This window comes from Muscardinus avellanarius (genome assembly GCF_963383645.1).
Source record: "Muscardinus avellanarius genome assembly, chromosome: 4".
NCBI classification, from domain to species: domain Eukaryota; kingdom Metazoa; phylum Chordata; class Mammalia; order Rodentia; family Gliridae; genus Muscardinus; species Muscardinus avellanarius.
The window spans coordinates 43516413-43533444 of NC_137789.1; the positions used below are offsets into that span (position 1 = coordinate 43516413).

At 53.1% G+C, this 17032-nt stretch overlaps 1 protein-coding gene across 1 annotated transcript; it reads left to right on the forward strand.

Moving 5' to 3' along the window:
* Positions 1 to 280: 280 nt before the first annotated feature.
* On the forward strand, positions 281 to 16158 carry GDF6 (growth differentiation factor 6; the record flags this gene model as incomplete). The annotated part of the gene is made up of 2 exons (XM_080694443.1): positions 281 to 665; positions 15209 to 16158. The coding sequence occupies 2 exons, from the start codon at positions 281 to 283 to the stop codon at positions 16156 to 16158; spliced, it is 1335 nt and encodes a 444-aa protein (XP_080550569.1).
* Between the last annotated feature and the right edge of the window lie 874 nt (positions 16159 to 17032).

The following is a 17032-nucleotide window of genomic DNA, read 5'->3' on the forward strand; positions in this document are numbered from 1 at the left end:
GCACGCGTCCCGCGGGGGCGCTGCGTCCTCCTGCCGCGGGGCACACCGCGGCCCCTCGCCCCACACCTCCTGCCCGCACCCCGGCCTCCCTCCCGCCCTCCCTCCCCCGCTCTGCCCTCCCCCCTCTCCCCTCCCGGCGAGGGGCGGGAGGGGGCGTGGCAGGCCCGGGGTTTGTGTGGCTGGGACCCGGCTCCTCGCACTCGGAGTCTGCCCGAGGAGCCGGGCCCCGGCCGCTGTCCAGCCGCTGCGCGTCCAGAGGAGACGCAGCCGCCCGCTCGCCATGGATACTCCCAGAGTCCTGCTCTCCGCCGTCTTCCTCATCAGTTTCCTGTGGGATTTGCCCGGCTTCCAGCAGGCTTCCATCTCCTCCTCCTCCTCTTCGTCCGCCGAACTGAGTCCCACCAAGGGCGTGCGGAGCCGCAAAGAAGGGAAGACGCCGCGGGCGCCGCGGGAGAGTGCGGCGGGCCCGACGCCCGGCGAGCGCCAGGAGCCGCGGCCCGAGGGCCAGGGGCCGCCCGGCAGGGGTCCGCGCGTGGTGCCCCACGAGTACATGCTGTCCATCTACAGGACTTACTCCATTGCCGAGAAGCTGGGCATCAACGCCAGCTTCTTCCAGTCCTCCAAGTCGGCCAATACGATCGCTAGCTTTGTGGACAGAGGGCTAGGTAAGTGGCGAAGACGACGCCAAGCCCCCTGGGCTGGGGCTCCGCAGCCAGAGCAGCGGAGCCCCCCTTTCTTTTCTCAAAAGTTTTTCTCAAACCCGAGTAAGTTTCTGGATGGGGCTGCAGATTTTGCACCAATCTGCAGTCTTCTCTCTCTCTCTCTCTCTCTCTCTCTCTCTCTCTCTCTCTCTCCTTCCTTCCTTCCTTCCCTCTTTCCTCGTCGAGGTGACCTCTCATTTAGTAGCTAGTGGGGGGAAGATAAAGAAAAGTAAGCGGCAGGCCGATGACCCAGGATGGAGAGGGGTCAAAGCAAGGAGTGGTGGGCTCTGTCCTCAGAGCCTCGGGTCCTGCAGGATGCGCGGTCCAGGCCTGAGATGCAGGCTGAGCTGGGCAGATCCTGGGGCGAGAAGGCGCGCTAGAAAGCCCAGAGCTCCCGTCTCCCCCGGAGAAGCCTGCCCCAGCTAGTCCAGCGCCCCGGGAGCGACCCGCGAGCGGCGTCGGGCAGTGCCTGGGTCCAGCAGCGGTGTGGGCTCGGTGCGCGGGGATGGTCGACCAGGAGGGCGCCCAACGCCCTGAGACATTTTTCCCCCCTCTCCAGCATCACACGCTCTGAGACTCTGAGCTGCAACTCCAGTGGTTTCTTCCGAGGCAGAGACAGCAGCTGGACGGTCTAAGTTTGGGGGTTGTTTGTACTTAATGCACAGGGCTATAGAGGAGTGGCCATCTACCTTTCTCAGCCAGACTGTGCTCCCTTAGGGACCCCATCCCTCTTCGGCTCTGCGGAGCCGCTGCGCGGGCGAGGGTCTGCAAAAACCCCAGCGCCCCCTTCTTGCCACAGTCGCTGGTCTTCAGCGTCACCAGTGCCCTCCAGAAAACCTCGCGCTCCTCTGGTATCAGAAGTTGGGGAGAAGGCAGAAAGGAAAGGGGGGTGGAAGAGGGAAGGATAAGGAGGAAGCTAATGAGTTGAAAGGAAGGAGACAAGACATTTAGGTAGCTCTCCACACCCCCTCCCCGGCCTTAGCTCTGCGGTTCCAGATCTCCCACTTCAGGTCCAGGGAAGCAATTTGCCCCTGAGCCCTCTGGAGCCCTGGGATTCGGCCGAGGAGGCTGCTCGGCCACCTCAGCTAAGGCTGCCTGGACTGCCCACAGGTTCCTGACGCTTTTCAGGGCGGGCTAAAGGCTCCCAGTGCCGGCACCGTCGGGTCTCAGGTCCCTCCTGTGTCCCTCGCAGCCGCAGGGTTTGCGCGCCAAGGTCCTGCCTGAGCCCGGTGCGCTGCTGCAGCCCGAGGTCAGCGGGGTTATGAGCTGCTGAAAGGTCGCGACGGCAAATTAACGCCAGGTATTTTATGGCGATTTTAGGACTACAAAAAAAAATCACCTTTGCAGAGACACGTGGCTTCTTCGTAGTGTTGCAACTAGGTCTCCTTCCCTGGCGTCGCCAGCGCAACTCGCCAACCCCTCTGGCCACTCTGCTTAGGCTTTCCCGCCCTTAAGTTCTCTGCTTAACCTTCGGTCTACTCCGCTAGCCTCGCCAAAGGAGGGGCTGAGGCCGCTCAGAGAAAACTACCGAAGAGGCCTTTCCCCAAGGGAAGAAACCTCTGCGGCTGAGGCTGGCCGGTAGTTGGGCATCATTTTGTTTTCCCGAGAAATGGCAAGCATCTCCAATCCTCCCCCAAGCAGGCACCCCTAACTAGCTCTCCGTGTCCTGTAAGTTTGGAGCAGGACCAAGGAACCCTGCGGGCTGTTCCGAGATGTCTATGGAAACCTTTGCAATTCAAGCAAGGGTTGGGGGGTCTTTGGGGGTCCCAGGGTCCGGTATAGAGCCGAGCTCGCTTCACCCTGGCTTCCCTGCAGTCTGCCCGCCCCAGTCCCAGGGCGCCGCAGTGTGAGCCCCCCACCCCCACCATGCCCCAGGTAGAGGAGGGATTGGCTTGTGCCAGGGCGGGGGCAGGGGGTAGAGGGCCCTCTGTTTTGGAGCCAAATTCTCCAGGCCAACCGGACCGAGACCCAGAAGTCCGGCTTCAACCCCAGAATGAGGTCGGGGAATCGCGGTCCACAGCTGGGGAGACACAGGGTGAATACCTGGACCCGCGCTTCAAAGGTTCGGCCTTTTCCACGCCCCCGCCCCCAGGCCCCCAGAAAACGCGAAGAAAGGCAGCTAGTTGACCAGGAAGGCTTGCCGCACGCCGCGCGGGGGCGAAGGAGTGCGGAGCGGCGCGCGGGAGGGGCGCGCAGAGGAGGGGTACTGGCTGGCTGCAGCCCCAGCCTGATTTTGATTTGATGTGTCACCGGCGGTGACCTCAGGCTGGACCTTCCGGGGCTTGCTTAGCATCGGGCCCCTGATTGGAGTGTTTCAACTCAGCGATCTAATTGAGGGTTCCTGTCATAACACATCAAACGGTGTCTAGTCTCCCGTAATGGAAGGGACCCACTGGCCGCGCATCCCCAGCTCCTGGCGAGGACTTCCGCCCCGTTCACGTGGGGGTTCTTACCCGCGCCAAACCCCTCGACGTCCCCTCCCCCAACCTGGGAATGGCGGGCCGGGAGCTTAGAGTAGGGGCCGGTCTAGAGCTGAGCCAGTTGCACTATATTGGCGCCTTGACTTGGGGAAGTTTAAATCGCCTAAGAGCGCCCCAGGGTGAGCTCCGAGGAGCGAGGGTTCCTCCAGGGGAGGAGCAAAGCAAAGGGAAGAGCCCCCAAGCCGGTTCACGAAGTGTGCGTGACTCACTTACAGGATTTATCAAAAGCTGCCTCACCCGGGAACCCAAGAGTCAAACCCAAAGCCCCGGTTGAGAATCAAGGAGCAGGAGCGGGGATAAACTATCCTAAATCATGAAGAGCGCCCTAGCTCTGTTAGGAAGTCTCAAACTGCACCATCCCACCCCTAGCACCTCCCAGTCCTCCAGGAGGAGACCTTATTGCAAGTTTTAAAAACCTATGCTCTTCCTTTCCGTTTGCTCCTTGAACACCTAAGGATAATAATAATAATAGCCAAGATTTATTGAACGTTTACTGTGGACCAAGTGCTGAGTTAAAATCTCTTTACATGAATTGTCTTTAATTCGCACAACCGCTCCCCAGGAAAGTGCTATAATTACCTTGTTTTACAGGTGAATTAAGGAAGACAGAGAGATTAAGTTGTTCAAGGTCACAAATCTAGCCAGAGGTGAAACTCATATAAGGTTCTAGACCCTGAACACTGACCCAGGGGACCATATAGTAGACTAAGAGGCCAAAAAGTTTCCAAGGGTGGGGCCAAGAAGCAGAGGAATAATATTAATAATAAAGTTTTCTTCATGACTTAGTGTTCCTCCGTAGTCTCCTAAGAACAAGTAGAAGTTCTCACGAAACTTTGCATTTAAGGGTCTGAATTTAGGTCGTGCTTGGCTTCTTCCTGTACTGATTTAGCACAAACCACATTTCCCTCGATCTTTTAAAATGCCTTCATATTGTGCTTTAAAAATTGTTTTGGATCTTTAAAGATGAGCAAGTGTGTGCCTGTGCATGTTGACGCAGTCATAGGGGCTGAATGGACAAGTGGTATATACTGAAATTATTGTCTGCTCATGAAATCACTCATTAAAAGGCTACTAGTCCTGGGGCCCCCAACCCCCTAACCCTGAAGCCTGGGAAAAGCAGACAATTAGAACTTCTCTGAATGCAAGTGGACCGAGGGATAGAGGAGAGGGAGGGATGGAGGAACGGAGGAAGTCAGAGAGCTCACTCAGAATTGCAGCCAAGGTAGTGAGAGAAGTACCACGGGGAAAACAAAACATCAAGGATGATGGAAACTAAATGAGGAGGAGGACGCTGCTGTGAGCTAGATTTCCAGATGACTTTGAAATGAGAATACTCTTTAATTTTGTTGTTGTTGTTATTATTAAAGTGCTCTTAGAAAGGAGCCAGTGAGGACGAGATAAAAACCAAAACGAGACGGGAACATCCTAGCGGAACCTGACAGCATAGACGTAGACAGGACTCTCTGGATAGTCTGCTACTGATTGTTTGTTGGCTTGTCCCCTTACCCTTTGGGTCATGATTATCAGCAGGAAGGGCAGGACAGTGCTGAGGTTAGACCAGCTGCAGGGAGGGCATTGGAGCTCCTAGTTCTCCCTGCGATTGAAGTTTGTTTGGTACATCATGTTTATGCAAAACAGCGGGTTTCTGGGTGGACCTGGGCCACAGAGTGGTGTAATCAAGGCAGCAACAGCAAGCGCTTTTGCCCGGACCCTGTTGTCGTTGGCAAACGGAAAATGAAATATAAGCAGGGAAGTATTTTAATGGGGACAGAGGGAATTCACAACTGTTAATTATTTGGTGACCTTGTATTCGATTTGTTTGAGTCCCTTATAAAAACACTAATTCAGACCAGACGGCCAAGTGAGGAAGCCGGGCAGAAGGTTCCAATCTAGGCTTTATTTCCCCGGAAAGAGGGAACAGCCTTGGGAAGGGCTTGCTAAGCGTTCAAGTGTGTGTGTGTGTGTGTGTGTGTGTGTGTGTGTGTGTGTGCCGCATCATGGTGCCCAGTTTGCCTTGAGTTCAGGTTTAGGGGGTCTCTTCCACCTGGTGAAAGTCCAGAGGAAACCCCCCAGCGAAGGGGAAAGGAAGCCTTAAGTTAGAAGTTTGTTCTACTCTTCTACCTGGGATGATTCGGATACATCAAAGATAACAAACCAACCCCTTACTTACATCCACTAATGAAACACCAGTTATTTTCATCCCCATCTCAAAAGCCAAGAGGGCCTCCTTAGGGTCAAAGTAAGAAGGTCAAAACACCTGGCGTCTTCCTCAGCGAGGGTGCGGGAACGGCCAGGATTCTTGGTGAGCCTCCAGGGCAAGGGAGGCTAATTCTGGCCAGGACACTGAGGGGTTTGCCCCAGCCCTAGCCCCAGACCAAGGCTCTCAGGCCTCCTTTTAGTTTTGAGATGGAGTCACTGGAGGGGGAGGGTAGGAAACATGCTCAAATGCTCTTGTCCTTTCTGCACATCAAGACAAAAATGCACCCAAGCCACAGACCATGACAGGCCTTGTGAATCCCACCCCCCTAAGCGGAATCAGGACATGAAAGCTCCCTCCTAAGATCACAGAGGATGCCTGTGGCCTGGACCCTCTGGGAAGGCAGGGTACCGCCTTGATGGAGCCCCAAGTACAACCAGTTTTTCCCAGCTGGAGTTCTCCTGGTGCTTGCAGACACACCTCCTCCAGGCTTGACCGGACTCCCGGGGACAGGGGGGAGGTCTGGAGAGAAGAGAAAGGAGAGGTGAGGGGAAGAGGATTTTTACAAATCGGGTAGAATGTTTGCTTCTTCCCCCAACTACTGAGTCTGTCAAAACACCCAAGAGAAACCAGTGCTAACTTCTGATCGAATAACCCGGGTCTAGAGATGCTTTGTTTGGGCAGGAGGTCAGAACTGGAGATGCATGCGTGCACACGGGAGGCCTGAAAAGCAGGAACACGGATCCTGGGCACCAGTTGCTTGACATCCTTCCACCTCCATCCCAAGTTCTGGCTGTTCATTTTTAAGCTCAATGTCTGCTAAATAATGCCTTCTGTTTAGTGGGATTAAACCGGCCCTTGGTCTAATGGGTTCCAGTGTTGCGATTCGCTGCTTTCCAGGACAGTCCATTGGCGCTGCTGAGGGCCAAGGGTTAGGGCCGCTTGTGGCCGGGAGCTGCTGGAGTTCGGAGAGGCCCTGCCGGCAGACAGCTGGGAACGTGGGGCAGCTAGCTGCCTGAGTTTAGGGGCGGGTCACGATTTAGGGCCAGGGTAGCGGCTCCCGGACCAGAGTGGGTCGGACCTTAAGCGCAAGTTGGTGCAGTCGAAGCTCGGGGGAGACTGGAACCCCGCAGCGTAGAGGGTTGGGATTGGCATTGGGGAGGGGGTGGGGCCATGCCTAAAAATATCAAAACCCGGGGAAATCGGTGCATCTGCTTCGCCTGGCTTTTAAGCAAGTAGGTACAGCCCCTACCCCACCGCTGCTTCTGGGCTCCTTGGGAAGGGAGACTGAAAAACTCGGGACTCGCTCCCAACGCACATCACCAATCTCATTTAGCTAAGTCGTTTAGGGAATCAGACCAAGAGCCCTGGCTCAAGCTCAAGCTCAAGCATGCAGGATCCCTTCTTCAGAACAATGAGCAAGAACTTTCAAGGCTACATCACTGAGGTTTCTCTGTTGCAGGATCACTGGGCGCTGAGAGAGTCCAATATTCTGCCCATGCTACATGCCAATTTGAACCTCTGCCTCCACCAGCAACGCCAGTCCTGGTTGGGGAGGAGAGAGCGCACAATTGGGCACCTTTCCTTCTATTTTTTATCTGAAGTTCTCAAGCGAAGTGATCTGACCAGGTTCAAGTCTCCAGGGCGGCAAATGGACTGAGAGCCCACTCCTGCTCCCCTTATTCTAGGGGCCTTGTTGCTCCCCTGGGCCCCATGGGTGACCTACAGTCAGTGCAGCAAAGGCCTCCCCAGCAAATAAACTAGGTCCAGGCCCTTACACACAGGGTCCCCGGGGAAGAGTGCGAGCCCTCCCACAGGCTGCTTGCACAGTGCAGAAAGGTAGGAGGAAGGGTGAGTGTGGACTTAGGTTTTGATCTCCTGTGTAGTTAGATTAACATTCTAGCAGCTCTTGTCCGGAGCTCAGGGTTCCACCAAGGCAAAAACCTGGATGCTGGGGAGGGGGGAAGAGTCCTTGATTCTGGCTCTTCTCTGGCCCTTCCGATTCCCCTACCCCAAGAAAGCAGGAGACCAATAAAGTTTTCACAAAGTTAAAGGCAAATTACTTTGTAAATGAGTCGGCTTCATCCTACAGAAGCAAAAGGAGGCTTTTGCTGAATGTACTCAGTGCTCTGAGGAGAGGGCTGGCTCCCGATGCTTGTCACCAGCCAGCCAGTGCTACTGGGGTTGGAATTACCTCCTTAGAAGTGCTGAAGTTGCCCAGCCAGCATGCCCCCACAGTTAAGTCTCCAGTGTGGTGGGCACAAAGACTCGCTTTCACTTCTACCTTCTTGAGCGACCTCTCTCTCTCTCTCTCTCCCTCTCTCTCTCTCTCTCTCTCTCTCTCTCTCGAGCGCGCGCGCGCGCGCGCGCGCGCGTGTGTGTGTGTGTGTGTGTGTGTGTGTGTGTCTTGCTTCACAAGCATGGGAGCCTGCTGTGCTGATGCTAGGATTTCTCTCCAGAATCCAAGTGGAATACCAGACCTGCCTAACCCATATGTTCTACAAGGCCAGGTCAGTCCCATTGTACAGATATCTATGAAGTCAGAGAAAGAGGGAGGAGCTCCCCAGAGCTCTTCTGGTCATTAGAAGGAGAAAAGAAGCTGAGACAGGTAGTGCAGACTGTTTGGGGAGGGCACTGGGGAAGCTGAGGGCCCTGGGCAAAGCTGCCAGTGAGTGTGTGGGAGGAGGCAGGAACTGGCAGACCCACCAAGAGCACCTCCCTAGATGACAAATGCAGCGGGTCCTGCCTGGCCCCGCAGCCCAGGGGTCATTTATTTCCATACCCTAATGTCACCATGCATGTGGCCTTTGGTCAGGTGAAGATAGGGAGCACCCTTCCTCTATCCTTATAGAGGAGTGCTTTTGTAGACCAGGCTCCACAAAAGGGAGGAGAGAGGGGGGGGGAGAGGGAGAGGAGAGAGGAGAGAGGAGAGAAGAGAGAGGAGAGAAGAGAGAGGAGAGAGGAGAGAGGAGAGAGGAGAGAGGAGAGAGGAGAGAGGAGAGAGAGCACTAGAGCACCAACCTCTCCTGATTGCTCCTGCCCAGCCAGAGAGTCTTCTGAGTTAGTACCCAGGCTACTACTGCCTGGCTTCTAAACCCTGGGAGGAACTTGCAAGGAAGATCCAATCCTTGATAAGATGAGGTGGAAGTCCTCGGTCACTTAGCATTGTGTGTGTGTGTGTGTGTGTGTGTGTGCGCGCGCATGCGTGTGTGTGTGTGTGTGTGTGTGTGTATGTGTTGTGTTGTGGGGGACAGTGTCAGAAGTGGCCTCATGGAATGGAGAAGGATTACTTTAATAGGGTTCAGTCTGCAGCCCCATAAGCCTTGACCCTCAGGGGTCCTCAGATGAACAGGAGCAGGAAGCACCATTGCCTTCATTAGCCATGCTCTCCACGGCACCTTTCATCCACTCATTTCTGGAGATCTAGTAAAGAGAACTGACTGCATCTCCTTCAGGAGACAGAGAGAAAGCCAGGCACACCTCCTCCTACCAGGATGGAGGTAGTTAGTAATATTGGTTGCATTTATTGAGGGTTGCCATGTGCCATGCCTAGCCCTGGGTACTTTGAGCCCTTTACAGTGACTCGGCAAGGTAGAGGTAGTTCTTCCACTTTATAGATGAGGCAGATGGCCCTGGGAGTGATTATGCGACTTAGTCTACCCAAGGCCACCTAGCCACTAACTGGTAGATCAGGACTGGAATTAATGTCACTGAGACTCTAAATGCCTGCGTTCACGCCACATTGTCCATAGTAGCTAACATCTGTATAACTCCTTCAGAAATTGCCCATGCCTTATCTCGTTTGCCCCTCCCAGTGGCCCTGTGAGCCCACACGATTTTCCCCATTTGATAAATGAAAAATAAGTTTCTTTGTAAATTCTCTTTCAAAAGTTTAGTTGTTGCCATTCCTTCAGTTCTGTTGATTAGGGATGAATGATTCTTGCAGCCCAGGAATGGAAGCCCTTCCTCTCTCTGGACATGGGAAGTACCTAGGAACCTTCTCAGGGTTTTTACCAGGCATAGACCCCAAGCGCCAGGACATCTAGGGTGGTGGCGCAGATTCTGGAGCTAAACTGTCAGCTCTGCCACTGACCCCCCCCCCCCCGGTCTCTCTCATACTGGGGGAAGAATCCAGAGGCTTTCTACTTCCAGGATACACTCCCAGATCTATTTTTATATTTTATTTGGAAACAGGGTCTCACTAAGTTGCTGAGAGCCTAGGTAGCTGAGGCTGGCTTAAAACCTGTGCGATCCTCCTGTCTCAGCCTCCCAAGCACTGGGATTACAAGCCTGTGCCACCACGCCTGGTGTTACTCTCTTAAGTTACTCTTAGGTTTCCTATAGTTTAGTTTACAGTGATACCTTACTTACAGGCAGGTTTTTTTCAAATATCTAATTTTAATTGGGACAATCATTATACATATTTAAGGGGTACAGTGGGACGTTACATATGAATAATGATCAGATCATGGGTGGTATTGAGGATTAAAATAATTTAAATCATGCCCAACACATAGTGGGTGGTACGCCAGTGTTTGCTATTACAGTTATTAGGCTGGGTGGTCAAGCAAGAGTGCTGGGGTCAACAAGAGGACTCTGGGAGAATGAATTGTGGGAGTTGAATCCTCACAGTGTTGAGGATGCTTAGGAAATATTCAGCAGTTGCAAGGCTCACTAAGATTTCATGGGAATACCCAGGAGATCCCTCTAACCCAAGGGCACAGTAATAGTTGAAGCACAGATTCCTCTGAGAGGCCTTCACACTGCAGGGGTGAAACTGGTGGCCCATTTTTACTCACCTTGTATACCTGACCTATTTTCCAACCTGATGGACTCTGACACCTTAGGGCAGTGCTAAAGCTGAGATACTCAGGGCTAAAAATGATTCCAAACCCAGCTTTGAATTCTGAGCTTGGAAGTTTTCCTTCTAGTAAAGAAAATGGAGGGGTCGGACCCCTGGGAGAATGCTGATTACACTGAGGATGAATGTCTGTCTATCCTCTTGCTCTCCTGCCCAATTAGGATCCCAGGAGAGGGGCATGGCCATGGGGCAGGGGGTCCATGCTGGGAATTAAGGCCTTTAGTTCCTTCTTCTCCTGACTAGTTAGGGGATAGGCACTGGGCAAGATACCTCTAAGAACCTCAGTTTCCTCATCTATAAATAAGTGTAACCATAGGACCCATATCAGATGCTGCCAAAAAGATTTTGTGAAAAAGGCCATCAAAGCTCTGCCCTGTCCACTGAAGTTTTGGGCTCTAGGGATCCCTGTGCAGGCTGGCTGGCACAGGGAGCTGCCTTCTGCAGGAGGCCCTTGGTGGGGGCGCTGTGTGGCTCTCAAGGATGCCCTCCCTTGGGCTGCCCTTCTGGGGTTCCATCCCAGGCACAGAGCCTGTGGCACCTCAATCCACACGTTTGCTTCCCTGGCTTCCTTATCTACCATGTGATCTGTGGTCAGGTGCTTTTACCTTTCTCAGTTTCCACACCTAAACTGGGCACAGTCTTATCTACCGTAGAAGTAATTAGTTCCTTGGTTTTTGTTACCTTACTTTCTTTGCTTTAAGTTTTTTTTTAAACTAAGCTTTTTTTTTTTTTTTACTTTTTACCTTTTATTCACTACTCTAACTGAAACATTGTAACCTTTGGCCAACATCTCCCTCCCATTTTATTTCTAAATAAATTCTACACCGGAGCACCTGTAAGGCGCTCTTTGATTTTAACAATTTGCTGACCTACTTATGGAGGCTTTTCTACATATATTCCTGTTATTCCCCCCATTCTCCTCTTTCTGTCTCTACCTGCCTCCAAAGAAAGAGGATAAATGAATCCAACAACTGTAACTTGAAAGATTAATATGTCTAACAGTATTAGGGAGGCGGAGACCAGAGGATCATCACAGTTCGCGGACAGCCTCAGCTACTTAGGGAGGCCCTTTGCAACTCAGTGAGACCCTGTTTCAAAAGTTACAAAGACTAAAAAATAGGGCTGGAGGTATATATAGCTTGGATGTAGAATGCCCCTGGGTTCCATACCCAGTACCACACAAAAAAGAATATGTCTAATACTCAGCAAACACTTGAGTTAACTGGGGCATTACCTACGCTGCAACAAACTAGGCTGATGCAGATTAAAAGCAACATTCCTATGATGTATTACTGATCATTTTCCATTTAAAGGCCTAAAGCATAGAATGCATTTCCAGAATGTAGGAAAGTTCCACGGATTTTGAGATGAAAAGCACACCCCTGTTTCTAGTCAAGGGTGGGTCCTGTCATGACCTTGCTACTCATTTATACAGGACTTAGCTGGAGAGGTGTGTGTGCAGGGCAGGAGGAAGGGCCAACTTCCTGCCTGCCAGGTGCCTGTGGGGCTGGGCCAGGCTTTGTGATGCCTGGCTGGCAGGTAAAGTGTCTACAGGGCCTCAATACTTGGCAGTGTATACACGCTCTGGGCCCAAGCCCTCCTCTGGGTTATTTCTGTGATACACAGTTTCAGAGCAGGTCCAGACAGGTGGGGAATGCAGTCTGTAGAGGAGATGTATGGATCAGCCACCTTCTTGGAACCTTTGTTTAGGGGTTAGAGGTTCTGGAGACCCACTGAGAGAGTATGTGATTAAAGGAAATATATATATCTGTGGGGCTGGGAGTTGCTGGGAGAGACAGTGACTAGTTCTGGTGATATTAGACTTAGTGCTTTAGAGGGTCTTTTTTTCCCCTCTAATGACACCCCTGCCCACACACTGGAGAATCCAAAGAGCCCAGGAGATAGGCCTTCCTACACTAGTGGTCCTCAAAGTGATTCCCTGGTCCAGCAAATCAGCAGCACCTGGAAAGCTTACTAAAATGCAGCTCAAACCTCTGGGTTCTGGGAGAGTTTGCATTTCTGACAAGTTCTTATATGATGCTCAGATTGCAGACTTGGGGACCACTCACTGCAAGTTTGGCAACTTTGAGAGCTATTGTCCTTAGACCAGCCTCCAGGTAGTTGGGCCACAGAATTCTTGCCTCAAAATAGCCCTGAACTCACTTGCAGGGCTTGGGCAACTTCTTTATCAGGAGTCACACCAGGGAGGATCACATCACCGAGGTCTATGTGCATCTGTAGGCCTGAGATGCTGAATCTGTGGGTCTGGTGTCCACAGGGATACAGGAAAGGCCCCTGGATGTGTAGGATGGAACTAATGTGGGAAGAGAAGGGGAAAGGATGGCATTTGAAGGCCCCATCTGTATACTTTCCTGATCCCTGGAAAGGATAAATGTGGACTGGGTTGGCTAGAAAGATCATTAAAATCCCAAGGTTGTAGAATCAGTAAGGCCCTTAGAGATACTTGCTTCAATTTTGACTCAACTGTGCAGTCTAACCGTTTATTAGCCTACACTTAAAAGGAAAAAGAATGAAAACAAAAGCAGGCTGACCTCTCCATGTTGAATAAAAGAAAAATAAATAAATCATTATTCTTCATACCTGCCTAAAGCTCTCCAGCCAGTGACAAACTATCTCAAGAGTTATATAATCAGAGATTCATGATTTCTTAAGGGAGCCCAGGTTTTACTCCTAGCAAGTCCTGCCAATATAGTTTGGACTAGATTCCCCTTCCCTTAAACCCTGGTGGGGCTTTGAGGCTCCAGAACCTGGACTACAGGGGAAAGGCAATAGGGCTTGGGGACTAATCATTCCAGCTCTGAGACTAAATAGACCTAAGCATGGATCTCAGCTTCATTGCTTACTAGCTGTCTGACATTGGAGTATTCACTTCATCAAGACTTGGTTTTCCCACCTGTAATATGGGAACGATACACAACCTACTTATACCTCCTCCACCTCTTTACGAAACTGTTCTGTGCGTGTGGAAAAAGTAAAGATTAGAACCATGTCAGCCCTCACAAGGTTTAGCTATTGCAGCAAGTGCAGGAGGTTCCTCCCTCACAGAATGCCCCTAGTTCAGGGAGAGAGGCAGGAGGGTGAAGTCTAAGGTGATAGGTCCAGAGACCTGGGCAATGGCTGAGCAGAGTCAGACACAGTTGGTTTTTTTTTTTTTTTAGAAAGAAAAGAAAGTACACTGACTTCTCTCTGTTTTTAATGTGACCCTGGCTGGTTTGAAGGTCTTGGCTTCCATAAATCAACTGCCTCTAGCAGCTTTTCCCTTTCACCTCTCTAACCCTTCCCACAGCTCCATCTCAGGTCGAAGCATGTGTGTTAGAGAGAGGCGCTGGCCCTGTGGTCAGCCCAGGGTGCTGGCTGGGTGTGGCCGAGGCTCCAGAGCACGTGTCCTGGGGCTACATCTGGGCTGGCAGTGAGGGTCGGACCTGGGACCCGGTGACATTTTTACTATTGAAATCGACCCAAGCTTTACTAGCTTCTGGGGAGAGCTAGGGGCTTTGGGGATTTTTGTATTTGCTGGGTTGTAAATATTTTATGGGAAGGCAGCCCAGGAAAATCTGGTTAGCTTTCCGCCTTGCACATTGAAGTGGGGTTTGCTTCATGCACAAATGTGTCAAGAAAAGAGTTCAGCTTTGCTTTGGTCCAAAAGAATTTGCCTTGGACTTTTAGAGTCTGATATCCACCCTGTGTCCCACACTTATTTTTCTCAGCTGTAAGAATAACAAAACAAACAAACAAACAAACAAACAAACATTTTCTTCAGGATTATCTGCAGCATAAGAAAATTTCAAGTTGAGTGATGATGAAAAGGGGAGGGGTGTGTGTGTGTGTGTGTGTGTGTGTGTGTGTGTCCTTCGCTTAGGTTTTCCCCTCCAGGTGTATCTATTTCTTATTGGCTGCAGGATCTTCTCAATGGATGTCTGAGGTGTGTATTTGTTCATCCTTTCCCACACCCATACTTTTGGAAAGTCTTATTGCTCTTTTATCTGTTGTGAAGAAGAAAAAAAAAAGAAAGGAGAAAGAAAGAAATCATATAGCAGGTCTTCATTCTGTCTGCACTGCATCGGGCCTGAATTCCCCTGCCCAGTTGCCCAATGGGCAGCAGTGTGACCTTGGCCTTCTGAGTCTAGAGTAGGACTGAGTCTTTACATCATCTTGGAACTTAACAGAAAAGAAGAGAAAAGCTAACAGCAAATAACCAGTCATCCTTCACACAGGTCCTACTCTTAGAGAGTGCTTCAATTAGCTAAAGCCAGAGGGGCCACTGGTAGTTTTCAACTTCTTCAGAAGATGCTAAGGGGCAGCTTCCTGATGGAGAATCCCTGCTGTAGCTTCACACTTACTGATCAGGCGTGCTGCAGGTCAGCTGGTGTCTAGGAGTTGTGGCCAGCAAGATGAACTTGAAGTCATCCAAGCTCCTAGGGACTGATGGAGTACCAGTGTTGCTGAGAAAGAGACCTCTAAGGAGACGAGTAAAAGCGGGGTAATGGTAGATAATCCTAAGAGGGGAAGATAACAAACCAGGGTCCTGCAATAGTGACCCAGGGAGGCCACTTTAGATGAGGGTGGTCCCTCTGAGATAGCCTCTAAGAGGAGGTGACATTTGAGATGTGCACTAGAAGAGCAAAGCAGCTGGAGAGGAGGTCTGGGGGGAAGGCAGCCCAGACCAGGGACCACAAAGGGCACATTAGTGGTTACACAGCCCCGTGGGGGTGGGGGGAGCCTCGGGAGGCCGCTGCCGCAGTCCCCAGGCCAGCAGCCTGTCGACTTCCGCCCTGGGCGTCCAGAGGAGGGGGCCTGAGCCCCGGGGTGGTCAGGCTTCGGGCTGGCCGAGCTGGTCTCCGAGGCCTGCCTGCCCCCTCCCCGCCCTCTTCCTCCTGGGGCGGCCAGAGAGCACCGGGCTGATCTCCCCTTTAAGTGAAACTGACTGTAATTATTTTTTATCTCGCAGACGATCTCTCGCACACTCCTCTTCGGAGACAGAAGTATTTGTTTGATGTGTCCACGCTCTCAGACAAAGAAGAGCTGGTGGGCGCGGAGCTCCGGCTCTACCGCCAGGCGCCCGCAGCGCCCTGGGGGCCCCCGGCCGGGCCGCTGCACGTGCAGCTCTTCCCCTGCTCGTCCCCCCAGCTCCTGGACGCGCGGACCCTGGACCCGCAGGGGGCGCCCCCGGCCGGCTGGGAGGTCTTCGACGTGTGGCAGGGTCTGCGCCACCAGCCCCAGAAGCAGCTGTGCTTGGAGCTGCGGGCCGCGTGGGGCGAGCCGGACTCCGGGGAGGTCGAGGCGCGCGCGCGGGGGCCCCAGCAGCCGCCGCCCCCGGACCTGCGGAGTCTGGGCTTCGGCCGGAGGGTGCGGTCCCCCCAGGAGCGCGCCCTGCTCGTGGTCTTCACCAGATCCCAGCGCAAGAACCTGTTCGCTGAGATGCGCGAGCAGCTGGGCTCGGCCGAGGCTGCGGGCGCCGAGGGCTCCTGGCCGCCGCCGTCGGGCGCCCCGGACGCCGCGCCTTGGCTGCCCTCGCCCGGCCGCCGGCGGAGGCGCACGGCCTTCGCCAGCCGCCACGGCAAGCGGCACGGCAAGAAGGCGCGGCTGCGCTGCAGCAAGAAGCCCCTGCACGTGAACTTCAAGGAGCTGGGCTGGGACGACTGGATCATCGCGCCCCTGGAGTACGAGGCCTACCACTGCGAGGGCGTGTGCGACTTCCCGCTGCGCTCGCACCTGGAGCCCACCAACCACGCCATCATCCAGACGCTCATGAACTCCATGGATCCTGGCTCCACCCCGCCCAGCTGCTGCGTGCCCACCAAATTGACTCCCATCAGCATCCTGTACATCGACGCGGGCAACAATGTGGTCTACAAGCAGTACGAGGACATGGTGGTGGAGTCTTGCGGCTGCAGGTAGCGGTGCCGGTCCTGCCGCCTTGGCCCGGGACGCAGGGGAGGCCTGACTGCCGAGAGGTGGAGCAGGAGCTGGCCTTGGTGGGGAGGGGACAGCCTGGAAGCGGCACGGCCTTGCAGGACCAAGCCGCAAAGGGACACGGATTTCACACCTCGCCTGGCTACCCTGGAAAACAAGCCAAGAAAGGGTTCTTTCGTTGTTTCGTTCCTCCTCCTCTTCCCCTCCTCCTTCCCTCTTCCTCCTCCTCCTCCTTTCCTCCTCCTCTTCCTCCTCTTCCTTCTCTCTTCCTCCTCCTCCTTCTTTCTTCCTCTTCCTCCTTCTCCTCTCTTCCTTCCCTCCTCCTCCTCCTCCTCCTCTTCCTTCTCTCTTCCTCCTCCTTCTCCCCTTCTCCTCCTCCTCTCCTCCTCCTCCCCTCCTCTTTTTATTATGTGGCTTTGGATTTCCTTGCCTCTTGAAGGTTTTGGTAGGAGGTAGGAGGAGGAAACACACTTACCTGTTTCTCCACTGCTCTGAGGACTGAGGATCGAGGAGAATACTAGTTTTAAAAAGGGAAACAGCATGGGAGAAAGAATCCACCACCTTTGGCCACATCTTGGTTGGGTTGTTTCTACGTGTGGAAAGAAAGTGCTATCTTTGCAGCTAACAAGCAGAGAGTGTTGGGAAATTGGCAGAAGTAATAGGAAAGTCAGGAAGTGTCCCGCTCTGAGAAGAGCTTCCAGAGAGATGGCCCCAAGTGCCTTTCCGTGTGTATTCCCATGGATTCCCAGCCCTAGGCTCTCCCAGTGTGGGGCCCTGGGAATCTCCATCTCACTCCTGAGGGCTCAGGTCGCTGGATGCCTTTACTGTTGCTTTTTCTGGTGGGGGAAAAGGGAGCTGG